The sequence below is a fragment of the Falco peregrinus genome, chromosome 9 (assembly GCF_023634155.1).
Source record: "Falco peregrinus isolate bFalPer1 chromosome 9, bFalPer1.pri, whole genome shotgun sequence".
Classification (NCBI taxonomy): domain Eukaryota; kingdom Metazoa; phylum Chordata; class Aves; order Falconiformes; family Falconidae; genus Falco; species Falco peregrinus.
In genome coordinates, this window is record NC_073729.1 from 16311428 (window position 1) to 16325684 (window position 14257).

General features: G+C 39.1%; 1 protein-coding gene across 4 annotated transcripts in view; it reads right to left on the reverse strand.

Moving 5' to 3' along the window:
* The window catches only part of ANO5 (anoctamin 5), a 62535-nt gene that overhangs the window by 10838 nt on the left and 37440 nt on the right, over positions 1 to 14257 (reverse strand). For all 4 annotated transcript variants that reach the window (XM_055813550.1, XM_055813551.1, XM_055813552.1 and 1 more), the window contains 8 exons: positions 12620 to 12735; positions 11673 to 11807; positions 10363 to 10468; positions 10213 to 10273; positions 8428 to 8579; positions 4355 to 4429; positions 3444 to 3666; positions 779 to 948 (listed from right to left, as the gene is read on the reverse strand). In XM_055813550.1, coding sequence (XP_055669525.1) covers positions 779 to 948; positions 3444 to 3666; positions 4355 to 4429; positions 8428 to 8579; positions 10213 to 10273; positions 10363 to 10468; positions 11673 to 11807; positions 12620 to 12735 — 1038 coding nt within the window. The remainder of the gene's footprint in view (positions 1 to 778; positions 949 to 3443; positions 3667 to 4354; positions 4430 to 8427; positions 8580 to 10212; positions 10274 to 10362; positions 10469 to 11672; positions 11808 to 12619; positions 12736 to 14257) is intronic.

The window sequence follows — 14257 nt, forward strand, 5'->3', positions numbered from 1 at the left end:
GCGCTCATTCAGCTCAACACCAGACCAACCTGGACCTACCAAGCACCCAAGCTCTCTATTCATAGCCGTACACCAGAGGTATTCAAATACCAGCCAGTATCTGGTCTCTGCTGTTTGCTGACAACACAAAAGTTTCAACTCTTTCTTGAATCCATCTTAAGAATTCAGCAGCCAGACCAGTATTAGGAGATAATCTACGAGCAAGTGCACTGCATTACTTCATTGTGTTTTGCATTAAGTTTTTCCCGTACTACTGACTCCCAGGCAACACTTCACATTAAGTCCTGCATTTCATGTCTGTGCCAACAGCACAATTAGCAATGAGATGAGGAAAAAAGCAAAAGCTTACAGATGTGCCTTTTATCACACCATTTCTCTGAAAATGTCATCCCTCACACAGCTAATGAAGACACCCAAAAGCCAGAGACCATTTCCATTTACATTAGCTTTCTTCAACCTAGGGGATCACTTTCAAGACTTATGGCAAGATCTACTGGTATTTCAGGAGAACTGAGGGCAAGAAAAGCTTTACGATTTTTCACCCTTATGACTGACAGCCACAGATTTTCTTGTGCACAGATTTGCTGGTGCTTCCTTGACTAGCAACAGCAGGAAGAATCCTTGGAAGCCCCTCCATCAGCCTCAGGACAGCCAGCTGAGGTCCAGCTCATTCCAGACCAAACCTGCAGCTGGCAATTTAGGACTGGGCAGGTTGGAGGCGATAAAGAGTTTAACTAGTTTATTATAATTCAATCAACCGTAATTGACAAAGTCCTACCTCTTCATTTCGCCAGCGATTGAACATGTATGTGTAGGCACCTGGGTAACCAACAAACTTCCCTTTGAAAAAGGCAACGTAGAAGCAGGATGAATAGTAGTTGACGAACTGGAACAAAAACATTTTCATCGTGAGCCTGTTCTCGTACTCCATGTGAGTTCTGGGAATCTCTGTAACGGTAATTTTGTTTTCCTTTACTGTCTTTAGAAGGATACAGATTCATAAATACTCATCATGCACTGTGCCGTTATATCCCAAAGAAAAAGAAAACACCTACAAACATTTGAGCAGATGGTGTTCCTGCTCTCAGATACCCTACCCTTAATTTACAATGCAATTCTCCGAGTAGGCAGGCAAATGAAATTAATTCTTGAAACTTTTATAAAAGCTCCAATTTTCCCTTCTTTGTACTGTCCACTAGCACTTGTCTTCCCCAAATCTTCTGCTATTTTAGCAGATCCAAGATGAATCTCAAAGAGTAACTAGCAGCGTCTCTTGGAGTATGAAAATTTCACTGTTAACAATGCACATCATAAAGATTTTTTTCTTTGTGGTACAGAAGTATGTTATAGTATTGATTTTTTCAATATGCTGTTTGTGTGTAACATTGAAATCAGCAGAAAATGGATGGGCCCTGTGCCCCTAAAAGATCAGGCTCGTCAGGGGGGGAAGAACAGGGAAGGATACAGGCATCTCAACAGTACTGAACATCATCACCAACATCATCATTCAGCACTTTTGCTTAGGGTTTTGCTGCCTTCGTAATCACATTCTCCACAATGTTTACATTTTTAAAAGGTAGCAGGAAGCCCTAAGCACCTTACTGGTAAAATGTCCTGTTAAATGGTAACATATAACCAAGTCAAGCTGGGAAAAGGGGGAAGAAAATACACCACAAGTATTCCAGGACCCTCTGATTTGGTCATGACCTGGCAGACGTGCTGAATTCACCTGCCCTACAGTAAAGTTATTTTATATATACGAGTAAACTAACGTTTCCAAGCTTGGTGTAAGTTTTCGTGACAGAAGAAAGTACATTATTTGCTGGGAACCTAACATGACTGCACTATAGAGGAGGCAGCACTCAGGTGAGGCAGTCTGCCTAGGCTGTAGTTCATTAAAACATCTTTGTCAGTGAGCTGTTCAAAAGTTTCTGTCAGACAGACAGACAGTTCAGAGCACTGGAGGTAGGTTACACCTGCATGTCTGAAAGCAAAATCTGGCCTAACATTTCTAAGGAATTCAAGTATGAACAGAGTTTGAACATTTCATGTCATTGAACTCCTGCCATTTCATGCCCTGGCCCCAAGCACATCTCAAGCCTGAGCCAGGCACGGCTGCCGGGGCCGCCAGGGGAGCGCAGCAGCCCCCCGATGTAAAACCTACTGTCCCTCGGTGACGAGAACCGCAGGTACCACTGACACTCCAGAAATCAATCCTCCACACTTGGAAGCAGCAAAACAACAGTGCTGCACCCTCTTGCTTATAATTTGTGCTCTTGAAGGAAGATTAAAAAAAAATGATGATTTTCTGTTTGGTTTTGGTTTTGCTAGGGGGAATTTTACTTATTACTTGTTCTGTCTTTCTCCAGTCTAATCTGGCCAAGTGAGATAAGCAATATAGATCTCCAAGATAGGAGATGGTCCATGATAAATCAAAATAAACCCAGCGCAACATCCCATTAAGTGTCTGCAAGAAACACCTTTCAATTCTTGATTCCACTTGTAAGACCTCAAAAAAAAAAAAAATCACCCAACTGTTTTTATGACAGCTGTACAAGCTACAAATACTTAATACTCTCAGCTCTCCCTGCCCTCAAGCTAAATATTCTGTGATTATTTCTTTCTATAAAGCACCTGCAGGGACTTGTACATCTAAATCATTAAGGGCAAACAAAATCAAATACTTCAGAAGAGCTCTAGGGAAGGGTATTTCCAGCAAGCAAGCAACATCAAAACATAAAATCTGCTACAAAAAAAAGTAATAGATCTTTCTGGGCCTGCCTGCTGGCTCCTCCAGCTCTGGAGTGAGCCTACTGCAGGCAACGCTACCAACAGCGACAATAATGTATCTCATGCCCAACTTCTCAGCTTGCTCCATCTCTGTCTTCAACCTGTGTAACTCCAGATCTGTAAAGCCATAGCTAAGGGAAACGGCTCAGAAAAAAAAATGAAAAATGGACTGTCCTATCCCATCCCCCATCCCCCATCCTCCTATCTTCCCCCTTAAGCAAGATATTATTCTGTAGTCTTTTTTCTTGTAAAGATGGCTGTGAAAGCTGTGATAGATTTAAAAAAAAAATACATCTTCAGGATTTCTAATTGAAATACTGCTAAATCAAGAGTTTGATCTTGCTTTAGTGACTCTAATATATTAAAGACATGATAATTTTTAATTATGTTCAGAATTGTGGTTGTCTCTGTAGACTAGTTTGGATATAAGCAAACATACTAAGAGAAACCAGCTTGTGGTAACTATTGAAATGCAAGGAAGAAGTTCAGTATGGTCATGGATACAACTGAGTCACTGCTGCAAGCTACAGACTCGGTAGTCTACAGTCCTAGCGGTCCCATTGTGCCTGAGTTGAGAGCCATGTAGTGCATCTCTAGATGGGTTCTCCCTGTAGTCATTCTTTAAAAGCTTAGTCTTCAAGTACACTGCTTACCCATATCAGTAATCCAGATGGCTATTCTCTCATATAAGAAATTCAATATCATGATGATTACAAAATTCAGGCACGAGGCTGTGACTGAAGTTGCCAGCTGAGGGGTCAGCAATCCGCTGATGGGCTGTAAAGTCTGAGTGTTCTCCATGAGGCTGGCAAAGGCAGCGTACACTGCAAGACGGTACACAATCACAGCGATCATGCTAGCTATAATAAGAGACACCTAAGAAAACAACAGAGATTTGAAATACACTTAGCGCTTAGTACAGCTACAAGCACGCAACATTTGAAAGAAGTTGTAAACCACCACGCTTTATACTTTCTAAATTTTATTCTTTATGGGTATGAGTTCAGCAGATCTGAAATGCAAAGTACACAAGCACATTAAACTCAGTAAAATTATTTTGTTAACACAAGCAGAAGATCCAATGCCAACAGGAAAAAAAAAAAAAAAGAAAAAAAAATAGTGCAGAAGGATACAGACTCATAGAAATGGAGATGGAAGGGTGAAGTTAGTTTATATTGTCCACCCTGAAATTCACTCTGCAGATATTTCAACTGAGGAATGTATATATATTTAATGGTAGTTAATAATACTTTTTTTTCCCCTCTTTACTACAATTCTTTTCAGTATGGTTTGTTCAGCACATAACCCAGAGAAAGAATTCTTCCTATGCTAAAATGTCCAATCAAATTACTGATTAATAACATATTTCCAAGGTCTGGTCTTTTTTTTTTTTTTTTTTTTTTTAATCTGAATTGAAGTGCATTTTGCATTACAGCAAAAAATCTGCAGGACAAAAATAAAAGCATGTGTTAATATCATTAATAAAACCAGTTTGTGTTAATGTCACAAGTGATGATCAGCAACTCTGATAGATGTTAAAGTGATGATTCAAAAAGATGCTCACCCAGAACAACACTGTAGTTCCTGAGATGCAGAATCGCACAGCCTGGCTAGTTATAGGCAAGTAAGGCTCCATCTCCTGAAACAAGTCAAGCAAGCACAGCACAGTTCACAGATCTGTAATCTTATTTTAACATCAAGCAGCACACAGCGCGCTCATCAGCTGTGTGAAAGTGCCCACATCCAAAGAAAACCATTCACAACCCCGCTCTCTAAAAGAGCAGACAAGACATGATTTTGAATGTGCTGGGGGTGGGAAATAAGGTCAGGACAGAAGTGGCCATAAAAATGCTAAACCTAAAGAAAGTACCTGGAAAGAATGGTTAAACCTTTGCAAAGATCAATCGGTAGCTGAAGGAAAAAGATCAACTTCTTCATCAGATGAGCAGGCCAGAACTGTTTCTGTAGTGCTAGGGCAGCTGCCATTCAGCTCTGAGTCCAAAACCGGACTCAATTTTAAGAAATTCTTCATGTTGAGGTTTCTTAAAATGATCGTTTACTTGGATGTGCCATGCTTTTCCACACAGCCAGAGCGCCTTTTCCTCCACTCCTTCAATTTCATTTTTAATTGAAGAAATGGCTGTATTAGTTGCTGTTCTCTGCTACAGCATCAGGCAGCTAGGTCTTACCCAAGAAAGTATCCCCATATAGCACATGAACAACTTTCCATGTTCGTGTAAAGTTCTCTTTTTCACAACCAATTCTAATTCCTAAAATACCAGATTACATGTGTTAAAAAAGGATTATTTAAGAACTAATGCTAGTGGAATAAGACTCAGTAAAAAATAATCTGAGTTTGATAAATCTTTGGGACAAGGCATCATAGCATGCTTACACTTCTCTTGGACAAAGGGGCATCCACTACTACAGATGGGGACAATATTAAGTATATTATCAATAAGTATATTGAACTAGAAAATGCTTGTTTCGACAACAGAAGATATGGAACCTGTAAAATGGTGTTGAAGGGAGTTTGTACAGAAGTCCAGAATGTGCCAAACACACTGGTATAATGTGGTGTAATTATGCTGAACACAGTTGCTGCCCTGAGCTGTACGTTTCTCCCTGGCACCACCATGCAGGTGCAGTTGTTCTACAAGCGCTGTTTCTTGATGGCGACACCCCTCAGTCAAACAGCGTGCTCAGACCACCCTGATTTCGTTTGAAGTGTAACGTGCTATTCTCTCAGGAGAGACACACTGCCTGTATCTGCCTCAGTATACTTACTACACGCAATTACCAATACTGCAGTCTCAAGTCACAACAAGTTTTCTGATGATAACAGTTAAAGGCTCTATTAACAGACCTATAAAAACCAGCTGCAGATAAGATACGAGCATAGATATCAGATGGCTTTACAGAAGCTCATAACATTTTATCCCTGTTTTGTATTAACAAATAAGACATATATTCTGTATTAAGAACAAATGTTTCACATATTCTAGGCTATTCAACAAGTTTTCTACTTTAGAACTGTAGGCACTAATGTGCAATGACAGAGCTCAAGTATAAATGGAATGCTTCATTATTTATGTAAATTACAATTGTACTGTAATCAGCAAAACCAGATTTTAGCCATGACCTAACCAGATATATTAGCACCACGAGCAAATGAGGTGTTAATTAAAGCCTCAAGATGGGCAATTTCTGTTTCAGTGCATGTAGAACTTTGAATCACAGCCAGGAATAATGAGGAAATAATTTTAAGAGTGAAACAAAGCCAGCCCTGGGACGCAAGAAACTCAGTGACCTGTGTCCATATTACCTTATCAGTCTGCAGAACTAACTCATTTGGAAGCACTGTCCTTTCATGTGTTCAGTATTGCACATTAGATAATGAAAGGAAATTGCACTACCGTGTGGCTAACCTGTACGGTTTGCTGCAACTGCATATTGGTAAGGATCACTGCTAAACCCTGCCACACAAAAGCTTCTGAAAATCCACCAAGGTAATAAACTGATGTCTCATAAATTAAAGGATTGTACAGTCATAGCATTTTTATGGTAATTGTTGATGCCTGCTTAGAAAGCACAGAGCAGCGCAGTATCTCACTCTGAGGTAAGAAAAATGCACTAAGGTCCAATTTCTGTTTTCTAAATGAAGTCCAAATAAACCATTCTACCTAAGACATCTGCAAGAATTTTGAGAGACAAATCTTCTCCCTCAGGACAATTATACAAATACATCTAACCCAGGCCATCTTGGGCCGTGCCCTGCTCCAGCTGATTCCCCTCGCCAGACGGCAGGTTGTGGTCCATGCTGTACCTAACCACCGTCGGAGTCAGCCCATGACTTCCCCGTCCTGGCACGCTTACCCTCTGCTGCAGCCCGGTACTTCAGAGCACACAGGGGCCGTGAACTGCCCGTGTCACTTCCCCCTGCTCCCTCCTTCAACTGCGGCAGAACCGCCGTGGTTCAGCTGGTTTTGGTCACTGTGCAGCCACATAAGAAAGGGGAGGTTTTGCACCTGAGCGTACACAGGGATGCAAGCTAGCAAATAACACACAACAGGCAGGTATCTGTTTTCAATTAGCAAAACTAGCTAATGAAAAATTGATTTACCTGAAACTGTTTTCCTGAGCCTGCAGAAATCAGTATCTCAGCAGAGCTACATTCAAAATCATGGCTCATGGTTATCAAAGATCTCTGTGTAATCTGTACAGCGTACAAGCTACAGGTTTACGAAGAACTGCATTAACGCTGTATGTGCAGAAGGGGAAGGAGCGACAGAAAAACTGCTTCTCACAAGAGATACCATTACTGCATAGGTTTCCTGCTAATTAAGGAGACAAGCCCTGAAAGACAGGGCTACTCTTATATAACAATGATTCTCCCCATGTTCTGGCCAAGCTTGTATTTCTTTTCTGTTACCAAAGTGTACTTAATGACTAGTGAAAATAAGTCATTTATAGGATGAGGAAGACTGATTTAAAAATACATCAAATTGAGGTGGTAGATGTTGTATTGCAACGTAACCATCTGATACTTAAACTTGTCAAATAAATCCTACCTAAATTAAATTTAAAGACAGACAATTAATTCTAGTAAGTATTTATATAGAACACTTAACAGAGTTAAATAGCGTGGTTAATTGTATCTCAATTAGATTTCAGACAAAGGGCTGCAGCAACCTTCATCTCTCTAGCATTCCCCAAAGCGGTTGTATCAGAAGTAAAAGCACAGCTAGTCCCACTACGGTATCTTCAGATCAAGACAACTGGTTCTGCATATGTTATATGCATATGCATACATATGTATAGGGATGAGAATGTGTGCTTTTAAAGGTGCGAAGATTTCAGAGACTGCTACCTTGAGATGTGAAGGACACTGTAAAGATGGTGTTAGCCAAGTGAAAGCTTCAAACTTTCCCTTTGTATTCCTGATTTAATGTATCAGTTTCCAATGGAAATTAAAAGCAGAGGATAACCGAAGTTATGTGCACACCCCAGGGGCAAACCCCCCATTTCTCATTTATTCTGTGTCAAAAGCCTAGATGACAAAATACATCTGCAGAAGAGAGCCACGGGCCAAGAGGTGGGGCATGGCTGTCACGGGCAGGAGGCCATCGTGCTGATGGCCTCCACTCACTGCTACCTTCAGACTGGAAAGCAGGACACCCACCCCGCAACGGCTGCGCCAGGGTAAACAGACCCCTGGATTTACTGACGCTAGCACAGCTATGCTGCTTTCAGCAGGTGAAGTGTTTACCTCTGATGCCAGTCAAAGGGCACACACCTCAGCACTCATCAACTGGATGCCTTCAGCAAGAAAACCATGTGCTACCAAATTCTGCTTTGATATTCAATGCAATCTGTTGTGTTCAGTGAGGGTGTGGTTGGCATCACGTTCTACACATTTCAGCCAAACTCCCTGCTGTCACAGACACTGCTCCGTGGAGATGGAAGAGCTGAGGGCCTGCCCTGCTCCAATGTAAACGCAGTATTGCTTAACGTGTGTCACACAAATCTTTACCTAGCCATGAGATACAGACTTGTTCCTGAGACAGAACTCACACATTACCAAAATGTCAGTGCACAATTACATTTGCATGCATGTCAACCCAGCAGGCTCGTTACCTGAGTTACAGGATTCTTCTTTTTTTGGGTACATTTTGCCTCATACTCAGGCCTCAGCTGGAGTTGTTGCTGTTCCTCTTCAAAATCAACTAAATCCCACTCATATTTCAGTCGAGCTTGGCGTCTCTTCCAAAACTCCAAGAAAAGCGTAACTGCAGTATGTTACAACACAGTTAAGGGAGAAATTAACATGTTTACAAACGAAGTTAAACTTACTTCTGCACTGGCTTCTATTTTGTGGTCTATTGTTTACCCTCACAGTGTGACCCATCTGTTTTTGACTACCTATTAACAGTTCACAGCCAAGACCATAATATGGATTAAGTAACTTATTAGCTAACTGAACTTCCAAAGTGGATGACAAGAGAGATGCCAAGACAGGATACGAGCATTTCCATGGCTGCAACAACCATGTTCAATTACAGTTTAACTACTTTTCATACGCAAATAGAAAAACGGAATTAACAAAGGAACGTGATAATTCAACTAATTGCTTGTGTATAAACCTGTAACACATGGACAACTATTAAAATAAGCAGAAATGTTTTCAAGTAGTAAGTTTGAAGATTTCTGTTGCTTTTTGATGATTATTTGATATGACAGTCATTTTAAAGACAGTGAGTATCTGATGCTTTTCATATGATCAAGAATGAGGCTGGCTTAAGGCATTTTTAAAACACTAGAGGGAACTATTTCATACATAAACCAAAAAACTATATAATGTAATATGTAATATGTAATACTATATAACATTTACAAAGCCCTCTATAAACTACTTTAACATGTAAACTTTTAGTAATCTGATTGTTCTTGTTTGAACTGGAGAGGCTTTACAGTTTTACACAAAGACAGGAAAGCTTATCTTCTGCAGTTCCAAAATCTTTTGCTGGTACTTCCTGAATGACTAATCCCTGTCACTCAAACACTAGTGCTTAAAACCAAGGAAACTTTAGTAAACAATCATACAACATCATCCGCTTTGATATTTTTTTTTTCTGAGAATTCTCCATGAAAAATGTTAGTATCTAGATCATGCGACAAAAAATACACAAATAGATTTTCTATTAGCACACAGATGTCCGTGTGCTAACAAAGTAGCTATAGTCAAACCGAAGAGTTAATCGGGATATTTCACACAACTGGTATGAAACAGGATACAAGGTATTTCAAGAAATAAGAAACAATAACTACAATATCCTGCATCTATGAACCTTCGCAGACTTCAGGAACATGTATTCAAGACAGTACGATCTTAAGCCTGAACAAGTATCGCATGGAGTGAAACCATGCTCATAGACAGAGTCAGGAAATCCACCTATTCCTGCATCATCCAAACATACTACAATGTATGAACTTCTTTGGAATAAAAGCCAAATAATTCTCATTCTAAAAGCGCTGCTAATAAAGTGGCAGTGACAGACCACCATCCAGTGAAAGGCCTCTGCCCCCTCACAGGGACACTGATAATGTGCAGGGCTTAGTAGAGAGGATTCTTATAAGGACTGCGTAAGGTCAGACTGCTCCATCTTAGGTTACGAAGGAAAGGAACAAATGTTAGTAGTTAAGAGTATGCAATGCTATGATATCCTAGATATCTGCTGGGTTTTGTTTGGGCTTTTTTTTACTCTGTAAATTCCTATTATTTTTACTCTTTTATCACTTTTGCATCTGTGGCAGGATATTATAGCAAAGTCATTATTCCCTTTCTTCCCACTTCCAGTGTCCCTCAGCAGTTTGGCCAAGATCTCTTTATTGCTTGACGTAAATCTTACCAGATGTACTCACCCCATATGCCCATGAAAATGGCAAAAAAAAGAGTTGCCACGTTGTCAAACAAATGGGAATACTGTAAAAGAATACACAGGAACAAATCAGTACCAAAGCAGCTTTCAGTACGAACAAAAATGAGAAGTGGCTGGAGAACCAGATACAGACCTCTGAGGATGCACAGGTGGTGTTTAGCCTCCAGTACTCACACTCTCGGTCACAAAGAGGGCACATGATGATCTCTCCTCCAATTGCAGGGTCACAGATTTCTTTGCTGAGGAGGAAAACATTGTACAGTATCTGTTTGCACAGCATCTTAAGAGCTGCTATAAGAAATTTTTTTTTTGAAAAGTAAATTACAAGGTTCATTTGTTCAAAGCTCAGCATTTGCAGCTTCACAAAGAAGATGCCAAGTCCTATCACATTCACCAGTGGAAACCTGTGGCTGGTCAGGGCAAGCCAAGAAACGTAGCAGTTGCCAGAAGGAGAACTAGCAGCTCACTTGGTGTGGGCTTTCTGATTCTATCAGTAACGAATCACAAGTCTCCAAGGAGCTGTACTGCACCTGCACTGCTTCCAGGTGAGATATAAACCATCTTATTTCTCATGAGGTTAGTAATGGGTTCAAAACACCTTTTCTAAAAGTAGAGGTATTAATTCAGCTTTCCTATCTACAGTAAAATGTGCTACTTAAATTCCACTACTACAGTGGGCTAAGTTCTCAATCCTACAGTAGTCCTCTAGTATCCAGAGAAATATGAACATGTATAGCAGTATTCCCATATGAATTCTGACCCTAGCTAAAATCAAAGTCTCAAAATTACATTATTCAATAGAATGGCTGAGAATTTTAACCTGTTATTCACCTTTAACGGTTAAAATTTCCTGGAAGCCGTCTCACAAAAAACAGTGAGCAATGAAATGTCAGCCCTCTTCCCCACCAAACCCCTGAATACAGTAAATCTTGGGACCCTTGAAGAAACAAATACAATGCTTATTTAAAAAGAAGCAAACTCTGGCTTCCGAGGTACCCGATCACTCTTTGATGGAAGAACACTGCTGCTCTGTCCTGTACTCATGTTTCTGGTAGTTAGTACAAACGATGACGTACACAAAATGGTCAATGGACTACTCCATAAGACAGATTAAAATAGAAAAGCTTAAGGCAATAATAAACACTTGAAACAAACAATTCTGAGATGTCAGTGGTAGTCTTTAAGACTTTATGTATTGCAGGTACTCCAATATAAAAAGCTATTGCCAAATGGCAATAAAATACTGCTTTTCACCTACAAATTGTCTGACTAATTAATAGTCACAAGTTCTGCATTAGCTGTCCACCACCATTTTAGTTAAAGATAGCTGAAGAACAAATTTGTCAGCTCTGACAAGCTTTAAAATCTTGTTACTTGCTTTTCTTTCTACATTGCTTAGCTTTTCCCATTTTAAGTCCAGGAGATTGTCAACATTACACTCACCTGCTCATATTTTCATCCATTGTAAACAAGCCATAAAGAAAACAGATTAAGCCAACTACTGCTGCAAGGAATAACATCTCAGTGTAAAATCCTAGCCAGGCAAAATAGATCCCAATCTTCTCACCATAGTACTTCCTGAATGAAAAAAAAAAAAAGAAATTGCAATTAATAGGAATACAAAACAAACTTTAAGATTGCAATAGAGCAAACTGGCCAGAGTCAAAATGAAGAATGGCAAAATTCTCATTTAGCAGAAGAGTAAATACATTGATGTACACTGGAAAAATGAGATTTGAAGCTAGCTGTGAGAAGTTACACAAGCTGAATAAACAAAATACATGGCCTCTTCTGACTCTTTTTTTTCCTCCCAGCAGAAGCTCTAGTGCAAAAAAAGTCTATAAAAAAACCAGTCACTCTCCTTCCCACAGAATAATATAAACAAAGATTAACTTTTTGATTTCCCAAGGAGTTATACCAATTATACAGTTCTGATTATGTTGTTAGTACGAAAGGGTAATTCACAGAAATACAACTGGTTGTGTACAGGGCAACTGGAGCCTGTGAATAAACGAACGTTTTTGTTGTATCATATGAGCTGAATCAAAGAGATCTTGGGTAAGGTCAGTTTAAAACTGGGTTCAGCACTGAATTAAGAGACAGGCTTCAAAATGGATTCTATCAGTGTTTTTTCATGTCTATGTCGAAATTTCAGAATTAAAAATAAATCTTTAAAAATTGTGGCAAATACTGGTTATAAAATGCAAGGTATTCTACATAGGTGTTCCTTTATAGCTGAATTATCTGTAATGTACCTGACCCCAGGAGCACTGGCTAGATTGAAAGATGCTGCTGAGAAAACCATTTTTCCAGCTGCTAGTAAAAACCTCTGGTGGGTCGTATTACAGTGAAAACCAAGAAAACATAAGAAAACACAGTCAGCATTTTACCTGATAAGGTCCAAAGGCTGTTCTTTGTAGAACCGCAAGAAACGGGCCCACTCCATGTACAGCGTATACCTCTCATTGTCACAGTTCGGATCGTTTGCCTTTTTCCAGTACTGGCACTGCAAGCAAATCAGAGTAAAGCCAAAACAGCTCATCGACAGACTCAAATACTACATTGAAAGAAACAAATATTAATGATGACGCATCCCTCTTAAGATTGCGCCGATGAAACTGATTTGAATTTCAAAGTTAGCACTCCACTGCTTTATTTAAGTAGAACCCTTTTTTATATGTGTAATGTTTTAAGTAACATACATTTTCAGAAAACATCTATCCGTCTTAGACATTAAGTTAGTCTGGCCTGTAACCACATTATGTTGCGTTACACCAGTGTTGTGGTGGTACAACATACTCATTTGCACTGGTAAATTACTGCAGTGAATGGTTTGTTCCTTCACACTGGTGTAGCATATGCAATTGCAGAAGTTCAAGCTTCCCTGAAGTAGAAACCACTATTTTACTCGAGTAAAAATAATGCAGATTTAAATCCTGTTCTCTGTACTTCAGTCTCATTGCAAATTGCACAGCCAAAAGCATTTTACTGAGAGATGTAAACTAGGGGATATAAATTAAGTTTCCTGACTCCAGCCATAGCACTATATATACTCCATGCTGTGGCTTCTCAAACTGTAAGGTAAGGACATGTAAAATTAAATTGTGACACTAATTAACTTCAGTAGTTAATCACCATCATGTATCTACCTGTCAAACAATAAGAAAATTTTGGAACTTCATCAGTTTCCTAGAAATTGAACAGCACAAAATAACCACAGTTTCTGACAGCTCTTGTGATTTTATTTGGTGTTGCAGAACTCTGCCTTTACAAATATTTGGCTATGTCAAATATTCAGCCTGATCTTGGTTTTCATTTTTTTCTGAACGTCTCTAAATCACAAAGAAAAGCACGAAAATTGGTTTCTAAATGGAAATCAAACAGCCTAAAGCTTACCATTTAAAAATATTTTAAAAGATTAAATAGTTATTCTTTAGACAATGATCTGTGAATCTGTCTCATGATTTTTGGAACTTTTTTCATATGATTTCTTAACATTTATGGTTGGTTGTACTTGTATAGAATAGATTCTTATACAACTGTTTTTTATTATCTGTGGTTTTGGTAGTTCCAATAGTATAAAGTACTTTCCAGCTTAGACTAGTCTTCTACAGTGTAGAGACTGATCAGCTGAACTTCCCCCTGAAAACCTAAAAAGTTCATCTGTTTCTTTTCATTCTCTAAGGAAGGAAAAAATTTTAAAAACATTTAAAATATGTATCTATATAAAGTTTTTTAAAATACCTTGTGGTAGAATTCACAAATATAAATAAGCAATTTAAGGTCTCTAAAGCATTGTGAGAGATCTGAAATAACTATTAAAAACAAGCAGAGAAATTAAGATTTAAGCAACCACTTAAAAACAATATTCAGAAGAAAAATAAAAAAAGAAATATGAGAAACCCCTGTAAAATACAGTAACCCATCTCTCTCTTGTTTTCTCCAAGGGATTTCAGGGTCAAATCCACATTCGTTGCACTAAAAAATTGACCCTACAGTATTTACCATCCTTATCACACTTCCAATAT